The sequence below is a fragment of the Aegilops tauschii genome, chromosome 1, assembly GCF_002575655.3.
Source record: "Aegilops tauschii subsp. strangulata cultivar AL8/78 chromosome 1, Aet v6.0, whole genome shotgun sequence".
Taxonomy (NCBI): domain Eukaryota; kingdom Viridiplantae; phylum Streptophyta; class Magnoliopsida; order Poales; family Poaceae; genus Aegilops; species Aegilops tauschii.
Window position 1 is genome coordinate 400936012 of NC_053035.3, and position 13343 is coordinate 400949354.

Sequence of the window (13343 nt, forward strand, 5' to 3'; positions counted from 1 at the left end):
AAGAAGACCACCTTTTTCGAGTGGAACGACAAAGCAGATAAAGCTTTTCTCCAGCTCAAAAAGATGTTGACCACTCCGCCTGTCTTGGCAACTCCGACTCCTAAGGAGCCCATGCTCCTCTACATCGCCGCCACCAGCCGGGTGGTCAGCACAGTCATAGCGGTAGAACTCAAAGAAGAAGGCAAAGCACTACCCGTCCAGAGACCGGTGTATTACCTGAGTGAAGTGTTGTCCGCCTCCAAGCAAAACTACCCCCACTACTAGAAGATGTGCTATGGCGTGCACTTTGCTGCCAAGAAGCTGAAGCCATACTTCCAAGAGCACCCAATCACTGTGGTCTGGACAGCTCCACTTGCCGAGATCATTGGAAGCCGAGATGCCTCAGGCCGAGTGGCCAAATGGGCCATAGATTTGGCCCCCTACACCATCTACTACCAGCCTCGCACCGCCATCAAGTCACAAGCACTGGCCGACTTCCTCGTCGACTGGGTCGAGACCCAGTACCTGCCGCCAGCGCCAGATTCCACCCATTGGCGAACGCATTTTGATGGTTCAGAGATGCACACCGGTTTGGGAGCCGGCATCGTCCTCACCCCTCCCAAAGGCGACAAGCTCAGATATGCGCTGCAAATTCACTTCGCCGCTTCCAACAACGTTGCTGAATACGAAGCACTCATTCACGGGCTCCGGCTTGCCCAGGAACTCGTCATTCGCCGGATCCTGTGCTACGGAGATTCTGATTTGGTGGTCCAGTAGTCGTCAGGCGACTGGGGCGCTAAGGATGCAAACATGGCGAGCTACCACTTCCTCGTACAACAACTCAGTGGATACTTTGAAGGGTGCGAGTTCCTCCATGTGCCAAGAAATGACAACGAGCAGGCTAACGCCTTGGCACGAATCGGCTCTACCCGGCAAGCAATACCAGCCGGCATCGCCCTGCAATGCCTCCTCAAGCCGTCTGTCAAGCCATCGCCAGAGTCGGATTCCATCTTTGTGCCGGCTCCTCCTGAAGCAGTCGGATCCGACTTGAGGACCCCAGCAGCCGGCATGGGGAATTCGGCAGGCGACCCGGGGACTGCAGCAGCGGCACCCGGCCTAGGGACTTCAGAGCCCGACCCGGGGACTGCAACAGTCGGCCCGGGGACTTCATGGACTAAGCAAGCGGCAGCCGACTCCGACCCGCTGCCTCCCGGCCCAACCGCCCTCGTGCAAGTGGCAGTCCTAACAGTCGAAGAAGTTGCAGCACCTTCCTGGGCTCAGCCCATCCTCAAATTTCTGGTGAACAAAGAGCTGCCGACTAACGAGATCTCGGCCCGACAAGTGCAACGTCGGGCGGCAGCATACACCATCTTCAACAGAGAACTTGTGAGGCACAGCGTCACTGGTGTCTATCAGCGCTGCGTAGAGCCAGAGCAAGGCCAAGCAATCCTCAAAGATATCCATCAAGGCGAGTGTGGTCACCACGCGGCTTCAAGAGCACTTGTTGCCAAAGCTTTCCGCCACGGTTTTTTCTGGCCGACTTCTCTAGAAGACGCCAAAGACTTGGTCCAGAAGTGCAAAGGGTGCCAGAAGTTCCGCTCCAAGCCACATCAGCCGGCTTCTGCACTGAAGACTATTCCCATCGCCTGGCCCTTCGTCATCTGGGGCCTGGACATGGTAGGACCTTTCAAGACGGCACGAGGCGGCGTGACTCATCTGCTCGTCGCTGTGGACAAGTTCACCAAGTGGATAGAAACAAAGCCAATCAAGAAGTTGAATGGCCCGACTGCTGTGACTTTCATCTCCGACATCACCATCTGGTATGGCATACCACACAAAATCATCACCGACAATAGCACAAAGTTCGCCAAAGGCGCCTTGGCCCATTTCTGCGTGACGCAGGGCATCCGACTAGATCTAGCGTCCGTTGCCCATCCACAGTCAAACGGCCAGGTGGAGTGAGCAAACAGCCTCATCTTATCCGGCATCAAGCCCCGACTGGTCGAGCCTCTGGAGCGGTCGGCCGGCTGTTGGCTCGACGAGCTACCGGCCGTCCTCTGGAGCCTGCGCACAACTCCGAACAAGTCAACCGGCTTTACGCCTTTCTTCCTCTTCTACGGTGCCGAAGCCGTCACCCCGACGGACATAGAATTCGACTCCCCTCGAGTCACCATGTACACCGAGGAAGAGGCAGAAGAAGCACGACAAGACGGCGTCGATCTGCTCGAAGAGGGCCGACTATTGGCACTCCGCCGGTCCACCATCTACCAGCAGAGCCTACGCCGATATTACAACCGAAAGGTCAAGCCAAGATCCTTCCAAGAAGGAGACCTCGTGCTCCGGCTGATCCAGCGAACAGCCGGCCAGCACAAGTCCTCGGCACCTTGGGAAGGCCCATTCATCATCAGCAAGGTGTTGGGCAATGACTCCTACTACCTCATCGACGCTCAGAAGCCTCGAGCACGCAAAAGAGATGACTCCGGCAAGGAGACAGAGCGACCATGGAATGAGAATCTCCTTCGAAGGTTTTACAGTTAAAGCAGTATGTACCACGCCAACTTTTGTATTAAGTATGAAGACTCCGGGTCCCCCGAGAAGAGCTCGGGGACTGCCCTCTTTTATCTATATGATAAGTATTACGCCTGCTATTTATGTTATCCCATTAGTCCGTCTGGCACCGGGTTGGACCAGTCGACCCGAGGACTTGCCGCTTTGTACTATCAAATGCTTCCTGCGGCCAGACAAGTAATGTGTTGGCACTTAAGCTTTCTCCTGCCAGAAGCCGCAGCTCGCAGAGCGACTGTTCGGTCGGCAGGAGCTAAGGCGAAAAGGGTGTCTACATGAAAAATGGCTAAGGACCTAAAGCATACACATAGTCCAAGCCGGCTTCTCGCCTCGCCGACTGACTGTCGACTAGCCGGCCGGCCGGTTTCTACTTAACTTGCTAGAAAACTCTAGTCGGCTAAGTACTTGCCTTCCCGAAAGCGGCTAAGTACTTGACCCAGCCACAGTCCGCAGAGCGGCTGTTCGGCTGGCAATACGACAACCAAGGGAAGGCAGCAAAGGAAAAAAGCCAAAAGAGCAGAAAGAAAGGAAAGATGTAACTCGGCTAAGATATTTACACATCAAAAGGCCCTCGGCCGACATTCAACAGAAGTTTGAAATACACCCCGCGGGTGGAATTGTGCGAAATTAACAAAGTTTGTCGAGACCGATAAGCAGGAAAAAAATAAAGGTAAATGGCAGCCTAGGAAGCAGCAGACGGAGTCGGCGGAATGGTGGAGTCGGTGGTGCCGGCTGGTTGGGCAGCCGGCTGGTTGGTCTCCGCTTGGTCGCCCTCAGTAGCAGCCGGCTCGCTCAGCCGCGGCTCGTTGCTGGAGGCGCGGTCGAGTTGAGGCTGGCCGTCCGCTGCGACCTCTGGTGCCTCCTCTTTACCTTCCTCCTCCTCTTCGTCTTCTCCCTCGTCGCTGGAGTCGATCACCTCGGCCGAGTCCTCGCCATCCTCCGGGTCAGCCCAAACCACTCCGGTGGCGCCTCGGCACCATTCTCGGCCAGCTCCGGGACGAAGATGCTGGTGTTGGTGTACTCGGCGATTGCCACCGCTCGCTTGATAAGATCATCCTCCACCGCCACCAGCTCCTCCTGGGCTTCTAGTCGAAACGTGGTCAACTGGGCTAGATCTAGCCCAGGGTACCACGCCTTGATGAACTCCAAGGCCCGGCGTGCTCCGGCCCAGGCCGAGGAGCCCTTCCACGCCTCAAGGCGGCCGGCCGCCACCTCCAGCCAGTCGGCAGTCCAGCTAGGTGTGCGCGGAGCCGGCATGTCTGGCCACAGGGCGGCGATCACCTGGGCGCCGACGCGCTGAGGGCGGCGTAGCATCTGATGAGCCGGCCGAAGACAAGCCTAGATGCTGAGAAGTTGCTCGCCAAGAGTGCGGGGGGCGTCGGCAGCGATCTGCTCGCCTTCTGCCCTCCACCCTTCGCGATCGGCCTTGATAGCCTGGTTGGCAGCACCAGAGTGACCTGGGAAGAAGTCTGCTCGAACAAAAAAGCAAAGAGTTAGATCAGAAACAAGAAGTCGGCTTGATCAGAGGCCGGCAATTTGAAGAAAGAGTTAAAAAGGCAGCCTACTGTCGACCATGTCTTCAACCTCGCCGAAGCTGGCAGTCAGCATTGCCTCCTTGTCGGTCCAGGCGGAGCGTTCGGCCGCGAACTCAGCAAGGAGGCCGGTCTCCTTGTCCTCCGCCTCCTTCTGGGCCTTCTTGAGAAGCTCCGCCTGCTCCGCCAGCTGCATGACCAGCCGGTCACGCTCCTCGGCCAGCTTATTGCAGTCCGCCTCCTTGGCGCGTAGCGCGGTGTTGGCTTCTCCCAGCTGCTGCTGCAGGGTGGCGTGGCTTCTGCAAAAGAAGAAGAAGAAAAGGACATCAACAATCAGTGAAAAAAGATGAGGTTGCCAGGAAGATCCGGCCCGACTGCTCAGTAGCCGGCCCGAATCTCGAGGACTATAGCCCGCGGGTGCGCCAGCTCGCCCCCGCGGAGAAAGAAGCTATCAAATGTCAACAAAAAGAAGAGCAGTTGCCCGGAAGATCCGGCCTGACTGCTCAGCAGTCGGCCCAAATCTCAGGGACTACAGCCCGCGGGTGCGCCAGCGCGCCCCCGCAGAAAAAGAAGAAGACTTACTCCGGCTCTCCGACAAGTCGACGACACGTTGATCCAACTCCTGGACTTTGGAGTTAAAGGCGGCCGCACGGAGGTTATGATAGTCCTACAGCAAGGATATTAGTACTCAGAGCTTGCTAATTAAAGTTCCGAGCCGCCTGCTCAGCAGCCGACCCGAAACTCGGGGACTACACCCAGTGGGTGCGCTGGCGCGCTCCCACAAAGCAATACAAGAATTAAAAACGAAGGGGCAAGAAGCATACCCGGATGGCCTCTCACGATTCCAGGAACGCCTTGTTGCAGTGCTTGAGAGCGTCAGCCTCGGCGCGGAGTTTGGCTTGAACGTCCAGGATCGCCTTGTTCAGAGGGCCCATCCCGCCTCCCTGCACCCACCCAGTGGGCGCGCCGCTGGTCGCCTCGGCGTCAAGGATCGAAGAGCTTGCAGCGCCGGTCTCCAGCGGGCGTGGCGCCGATGCCGCCTTCGCGATCTGGTGGCGTAAGGGTGTGCGGACCCTGGGAGTCGGGCCCGTCACCATCTCGTCTCCGGCTGGTGGAACCGACAGGTTGGCCGGCTGCTTGTCTTGCGCCTCCTCAGAAGGTAGTGGCGGGGGCACGATCACGTCCGGCATGGCGATGTCGCCGCTGTCCCTCTCCAGGATAGGGTGCTCGCCGCCGGCTCCCCCAGTCCACGCCACGAACTCCGGTGGTGGCGGGGCAGAGTTCAGGGGGGTGACAAATATCGCCGACTGACGGCGTGTGGCTTCCTCGGCCTGCTTCTTCGTCGCGGTAGCGGCCTCGGCCTCCGCCAGCTTCTTCAAAGTGGCGGCCTCCACCCTGTCCGCCTCCGCCTTCTCTAGGCGGGCGGCTTCCTGCTCCTCGCGCGCCTCCCGCGCGTTCCGCTCCATCGCCTCCCGGAGGTCGGCGGCCGGATCGATTCGCCGGGTGGTGGTGGAAGTCTCCGCCAACCCCATGATGGAGGTGGCGGCCGAATTCTCAAGAGAGAGCGGGGCCCTGGATCAAGGGAAGCAAAGCGAAGAAACTCAGACAAGATCAGCAAGGAAGGAGAAAGTACGAGAGGAAGACAATACTTACGAGGAAAACCAGCTCCGGCTCCTTCACCGCCTTGCGGAAGCGGATGGCTTTCGCGGCCGCTTCACCCCGCTTGGTCGCCACGGCCGAGCCCTTGGGCTTCTTCGGCCGGCTGCCGAACAGGCTCGGCGCGGCCTTGCGCTTTTGCGCACCACCTCGGGCTATTGGCGCGGCAGACGAGCTCGCGCCCTGCTGGTCGGACCCCGGCTGGCGGCGCGGGACGACTTCCCCCGCGTCGTCGTCTGGCCAGTCCTCGAGGTCGGCTCCGAGCCCTGAGCCGCCTGCTTCGCCGCCCCCTCCCTCGACGTCGTCCTCCAAGGCCGCCGCCCCCAAGTCGGGGTCATCCACGTCGCTCTCCGCCCGGTCGGGGAGAAATTGCCGCTCTGGCCCCGCGGCGCCGGCTACCGGCTAGAGGAGGGGGCTCTGTTCAAAAAGCGATTGGTCGGGTTGGACAAGCAGAACTCGGCAACAAGAAAGAGAAAGAGAAGGAAAGGTAATTTACCATAGGCGGGGGTCGGCGCGAGAATACGGCTCCTTGCCGAACCGCCACTCTTCCATGAGCTTGCAGTTCGCAAGGTAGTTCACCATATGAGCTACCTCTGCGTGAGGCATCTCCTTGGTGCATAGCCGGCTTGGGTCCCGATGCCCGCTCATCTGGCAGATCATGTGAGGGCGGCCCTGGAGCGGGAGCACCCGGCGCGCCACGAAAGCGGACAACAAGTCGGGCCCGGCTAGGCCCTCCGACTATACCAACACCGGAGTCACGCGATGGCGGCGGCTCCAGAAGGCGACAGTGTCTTGGCCCAGTACGACCAGTTGGGCCGCCTCCCGGCCGGCGGGCCGGCTGCGTATGCTGGCAAGTTGACCCAGTCACCCTCCGAGAAGATGCTCTTCACATAGAAGTACGACTACTGCCACATCTTCACCGACTGGATCAGCGTGATGGGAGGAAATGGATTGTCGGCTGCCGGCCTCCGCACCGCAATGAAGGCGCCGCATTGAGCCGGCACGCCCGCGACGACGGTGCCGAGCTTGGTGTAGAAAAACTCCCCCCAAAGCTCGATAATGGGGAGGACGCTGAGGAAGCCTTCGCATAGAGAGACGAAGGCGGATAGCAGCACCACCGTGTTCAGGGTGAGGTGGTGCAGCTGGAGGTTGTAGAATTCGAGGAAGGCCCGGAAGAAGCCGCTCGCCGGCAGGCCGAGGCCGCGCAGGCAGTGCGAGCGGAAGACGAACCGCTCGCCCTCCTCCGGCACCGGCGAGATCTCGCCCTCCGGCGTAAGGCGAACCTTCACGTAGTCCTTGCTGGGCAGCCGCCGCGTCTGGCGGAGGAAGTCGATGTGGTCTTCATGGACCGTGGAGCCGTCCCAGGCTCCGGAGCGCGCCATGGGGGCGAGAGATTGACGGACGAACTCGACGGAGACGAATTGCAGCAGCGCTTCGGCGGGGCACGGGGCGCTGCGGCGAGAGGAAGAAGAAGGAGGGAGAATGGGGTGGAGGGGCGCGCGTGCTTTCGCCGCTCCTCCTCCCCTCCCTACTTATAGCCTACGGGCTACGAAGCCGAGGGGGCGGGCGTGGGATCGTGGGATTAACTGTGCCCACGACCCCACGCTCCCGCCTTTACCGCGCGAGTTACTGTGCGCAGTAACTCCGCGGGGAAACCCAACCGCCCCTCTCGGCCGCAACGGATCCGCTCGCATGCCGAGGCCCGGTGGTGGCGGGCCCAGCCTGCGGTCGCGTCCCATCACGCGCGTGGGCTGGCAGGCCGACCCGGCAGGCTGGCGCCATGTGGCACGCCCATGATGGGCGGCGGGCCGAGAATCTTAGCAAGCACGCCACCTGGTTCCCGCGGATGCATTTGGAATTCCAGAAAGATCTGACTGGACGCACCCGACTCCTGCCGACCGGCTTCCCAAAAGCCGGACGAAGCTACCAGCCGATGCACCCAGAGAAGGAAGCTGCTGAGGCTCCTCAGCTCCTTAGCCGCGGCGCCTCACCAGCTTCGGGGACTACTGTCGGAGTAATGGGCCACGGGTAGCCTAACCCGAGCCCCCGAACCTTTCAAGACATCGGGGCCGACTGCGCCCCTCAAGACGTCAAGATAGATCTCCGCCTTCTGGCGGCCGATTGGCCGAACGGCCGGCTGTTAGGAGGCGGCCGAGTTCCAGAAGACGGCATCACAACAGGCCAACTCCTGGTGGGCGGCCTCCAGAGAGGTCGGCCCCTAGCAGTCGGACCGTGGCGCCCTCAAAGTCTGTGCCCTCATCAAGAAGACAAGATAGGATGTGGCTACAGCATAGCCCATCACCCCGAATCCAGGGCCGGGCGTGGCCACATCGCCTCGTACGGGCGGAGATCTCCGCACGGCGCGGCACTGTTGCCACTCCCCCTAGACGTCACTCCTGACAGGCGGAGTCCTGTTCCAACGATGGCCTGTCGGTACGGCTTGCAGGCGGTGGGCCCTACCAGGCAGTGAGAGCCCTGGAGACGGAGGAAGCCAGGCCAGTCAGACCCGAGGGAGGCCGGCTTCCAGCAGGCGGCTTGTCCCTCCCTCGGGCCCCGTGCGCCATCAACCAGATGAGACACGGTGTGGGTACAGTGATCGCCCGCCAGGCGGCGGGACTGTAGCCACGCTCCCCCGACCAAGTCTGCGTCATTAGCATCACGACTATAGTGATCAGCAGCCGGCAAGACCCGTGAGCGGCGGGAGCGGCGTTTCGGCTCCGTACCAGACCAGTCGACGGGGCCCACTAGGCGGTGGGCCCCAGCGGCCGGCGGAGAAGCCGGCGACCAGAGACACTGACAGCCGGGTCCTACACCCGGCAGATTACCAATATACCCCTGGGGGTAGGCCTATATAAACCCCCAGGGCACCCATGCAAAGGGTTCCAACCTATTAGAATTAGACTCATACCTAGAGGATGAGAGAGCATGCCTGCCTTCTCCCACCTCTAGCAAACAGCTCGAGGAGCACCATTGTACCACTAGTGTCTTAGTGATCATGCGGAGACCCCGCAGAGCAGGACTAGGGGTGTTATCTCCTAGGAGAACCCCGAACCTGGGTAAAGTGCGTCGGCGTTCGTGTCTACGCCTGATCCTGCTTCCAGGCACCAGCGACGTTCTACTCGCTCCCACCATGATAAGCCATCCATTGGCATATGTCGCACCCAACCCCTGACAGGAGATGAATGGAAAACAACATTTAAAACTAAGTTTGGTTTATATGAGTGGTTAGTCATGCCTTTTGGGTTAACTAATGCACCTAGTACTTTCATGAGACTAATGAACGAAGTTTTACGTGCTTTCATTGGACGATTTGTGGTAGTCTATTTTGATGATATATTGATTTATAGCAGATCTTTGGAGGAACATTTGGAACATTTACGTGCTGTTTTTATTGCTCTACGTGATGCACGTTTGTTTGGTAACCTTGGGAAGTGCACCTTCTGCACCGACCGAGTATCTTTTCTTGGCTATGTTGTTACTCCACAGGGAGATGAAGTTGATAAAGCCAAGATTGAAGCTATCGAGAGTTGGCCGCAACCCAAAACGGTCACACAAGTGAGGAGTTTTCTTGGCCTCGCTGGATTCTATAGGCGTTTTGTGAGAGATTACAGCACCATTGCTGCACCTCTCAATGAGCTTACAAAGAAGGATGTGCCTTTTGTTTGGGGTACCGCACAGGAAGAAGCCTTCACGGTATTGAAAGATAAGTTGACACATGCTCCTTTACTCCAACTTCCTGATTTTAATAAGACTTTTGAGCTTGAATGTGATGCTAGTGGAATTGGATTAGGAGGTGTGTTATTACAAGATGGCAAACCTGTTGCATGCTTTTCTGAAAATTGAGTGGGCCTAGTCTGAATTATTCTACTTATGATAAAGAATTATATGCTCTTGTTCAGACTTTAGAAACATGGCAACATTATTTATGGCCCAAAGAATTTGTTATAGATTCTGATCATGAATCTTTGAAACATATTAAAAGTCAAGCTAAACTGAACCTTAGACATGCTAAATGGGTTGAATTCATTGAGACTTTCCCTTATGTCATTAAACACAAGAAGGGTAAAGAAAATGTTATTGCTGATGCATTGTCTCGTCGTTATACTATGCTTTCACAACTTGACTTTAAAATATTTGGTTTGGAGACCATCAAAGGTCAATATGTGCATGATGCTGAATTTAAAGATGTATTACAGAATTGTAAAGAAGGTAGAACATGGAACAAGTTCGTCGTTATTCGTGCTAACAAGCTATGCGTTCCAGCTAGCTCCGTTCGTCTTTCGTTGTTACAGGAGGCGCATGGAGGAGGACTAATGGGACACTTTGGCGTGAAGAAGACGGAGGATATACTTGCTACACATTTCTTTTGGCCAAAGATGAGACGGGACGTTGAGCGTTTTGTTGCTCGCTGCACTACATGTCAAAAAGCTAAGTCACGACTCAATCCTCATTGTTTATATATGCCTTTGCCTGTACCTAGTGTTCCTTGGGAGGATATATCTATGGACTTTGTTTTAGGTTTACCTCGAACAAAGAAGGGGAGGGATAGCATATTTGTTGTCGTGGATATGTTCTCGAAAATGGCACACTTTATACCATGTCATAAAAGCAATGATGCTGTTAATGTTGTTGATTTGTTCTTTTGTGAAATTATTCCTTGCATGGTGTGCCAAATACTATTGTTATAGATCATGATACTAAATTTCTTAGCCACTTTTAGAGATGTTTATGGGCTAAGTTGGGGACTAAACTGCTTTTTAGTACTACTTGTCACCCCCAAACTGATGGTCAAACTGAAGTAGTCAATAGAACATTGTCTACTATGCTTAGGGCTGTTTTGAAGAATAATAAGAAAATGTGGGAAGAATGCTTGCCTCATATTGAATTTGCTTATAATCGTTCATTGCATTCTACTACTAAGATATGCCCTTTTGAAATTGTGTATGGTTTCCTACCTCGTGCACCTATTGATTTGTTGCCTCTTCCATCTTCGGAGAGGGTTAATTTTGATGCTAAAGAACGTGCTGAATTGATTTTAAAAATGCATGAGTTAACTAAGGAAAACATTGAGCGTATAAATGCAAAATATAAACTTGATGGAGATAAGGGTAGAAAACATGTTGTGTTTGCACCTGGAGATCTTGTTTGGTTACATTTGCGTAAGGATAGATTTCCTAATTTGCGCAAATCAAAGCTAATGTCACGTGTTGATGGTCCTTTTAAGGTGTTAGAGAAAATAAATGATAATGCATATAAACTTGAGTTGCCTGCAGATTTTGGGGTTAGTCCCACTTTTAACATTGCAGATTTGAAGCCTTATTTGGGAGAGGAAGATTTGCTTTCGTTGAGGACGACTTCATTTCAAGAAGGGGAGGATGATGAGGAAATCAATACCATTGTTACACCCACAGCCCCTGCTGCTATACATACTGGACCAATTACTAGAGCTCGCACACGCTAATTGAATTATCAGGTACTTTCATTTCTTGGTAACGATTCTAATGTTCATGAGAATATGATGCTGCCTAAATTGGATACATTTGTTTTGCTTACAAATGAAGGGCCTAGCTTGGACAAGAAAGATGAACCTAGGAGCAAGTTCAAGTATGGAGATGATGGAATGCGCAAGGGGAACAACAACGGAGTTACAAGTGATGATTCCAGGACTTTGAAGCCACCATAATGAGTGCATGAAGCCTTGGACGAAATATACAAGATGCCACTTCATAAATTTCGTCCAGAGGCTATTCTAGGTGCTGCGTCACCTTATTTTTGGGCCAGGCCCATGTAATTTCGAAATACTTGATTATAGGCAGTTTTTAGAGTCCGTATGTGTGGGGAAACAAGAGTTAGGGTTGGTTTCGGACCCCTCCTCCAAGGGCCACGAAATCCCCCCTCTTTCCTCCATATATACAGCCCTTAGGGCATCGTTTAGACTTTGGGTTTTGTTTAGATTAAAAGTTCGCCATAGCTGCAACTTCGCGTAATTCGTTTGTGTTCAACGACCAGACAAAGGCGTCACAGAACCCCACCTTAATTAATAAAGCTTTCCTCTTTTATTCGCAATATCCAGATTGCAATCTCAGTTTCTTGCTTGTTCTTCGTTTGCTCGCAGGAAATAGACCCTCGTGGTCAGGTTGATCGTGCTCCGGCGTGGTCAATAACCCCTCGGAAGTTGGCTTAGCGATTGCTAAGGAGCGACATCTTCACATGTTCATAGTCGGATCGTCAAAGTCGACTCCCACAGAAAACGATTGCTATCTCATCGAAACATCGGGACACCTTCGCCTCTATCAGGAGCGCATGTGCGTTGACTTCACAAGCCTCAACAAGGCTTGCCCTCAGGACCCTTTCCCTCTTCCACGCATCGACCAGATCGTCGACTCCACCGCCGAGTGCGACCTGCTGTGCTTCCTGGACGCTTTCTCAGGCTACCACAAAATCAAGATGGCGGTGCAGGATGTTGAGAAGACAGCCTTCCTGACCCCGTGCGGGATGTACATCTACACCTGCATGTCGTTCGGGCTGCACAACGCCGGCACGACCATTCAACGCTTGATGCACATCGCCCTGGGCCGGCAGCTCGGGAGAAACGCTGAGGCGTACGCCGATGACATAGTGGTCAAGTCGTGGGAGGCAAGGACCCTTGTCGAAGATTTGGAAGAAACGTTCGCCAACCTACGCAAGGTGAACCCGCGCCTCAATCCGGAGAAGTCTGTATTCGGCATCCCGTCTCGCAAGCTGCTGGGCTTTTGCTACCTCTTGAGCATGTGTTGGTTTTCCCTTGAAGAGGAAAGGGTGATGCAGGAAAGTAGCGTAAGTATTTCCCTCAGTTTTTGAGAACCAAGGTATCAATCCAGTAGGAGGCTACACGCAAGTCCCTAGTACCTGTACAAACAATCAAGAACCTTGCAACCAACGCGATAAAGGGGTTGTCAATCCGTTCACGGCCACATGCAAGAGTGAGATCTGATAAAGATAATAAGATAAATATTTTTGGTATTTTTGTTGTATAGATTGAAAAGTAAAGATTGCAAAATAACTGGCGACAGAAATAGCTAGTTGATGGGAGATTAATATGATGGAAAATAGACCCGGGGGCCATAGGTTTCACTAGTGGCTTCTCTCAAGATAGCAAATTCTACGGTGGGTGAACAAATTACTGTCGAGCAATTGATAGAAAAGCGCATAGTTATGAGAATATCTAGGCATTATCATGTATATAGGCATGATGTCCGTGTCAAGTAGACCGAAACGATTCTGCATCTACTACTATTACTCCACACATCGACCGCTATCCAGCATGCATCTAGAGTATTAAGTTCATAAGAATAGAGTAACTCATTAGGCAAGATGACATGATGTAGAGGGATAAACTCAAGCAATATGATATAAACCCCATCTTTTTATCCTCGATGGCAACAATACAATACGTGCCTTGCTGCCCCTACTGTCACTGGGAAAGGACACCGCAAGATTGAACCCAAAGCTAAGCACTCTCCCATTGCAAGAAATATCATTCTAGTAGGCCAAACCAAACTGATAATTCAAAGAGACTTGCAAAGATACCAAATCATGCATATAAGAATTCAGAGTAGATTCAAATATTGT

The 13343-nt window shown here is 54.3% G+C and overlaps 1 protein-coding gene across 1 annotated transcript; it reads left to right on the forward strand.

The window, feature by feature from the left end:
* The first annotated feature begins 789 nt into the window (after positions 1–789).
* Positions 790–1941, forward strand: LOC120972735 (uncharacterized). Its single transcript, XM_040398234.2, has 2 exons — positions 790–1656; positions 1921–1941. Exons 1-2 carry the CDS (start codon positions 790–792, stop codon positions 1939–1941), a joined length of 888 nt encoding a protein of 295 aa, XP_040254168.2.
* Positions 1942–13343: the final 11402 nt, after the last annotated feature.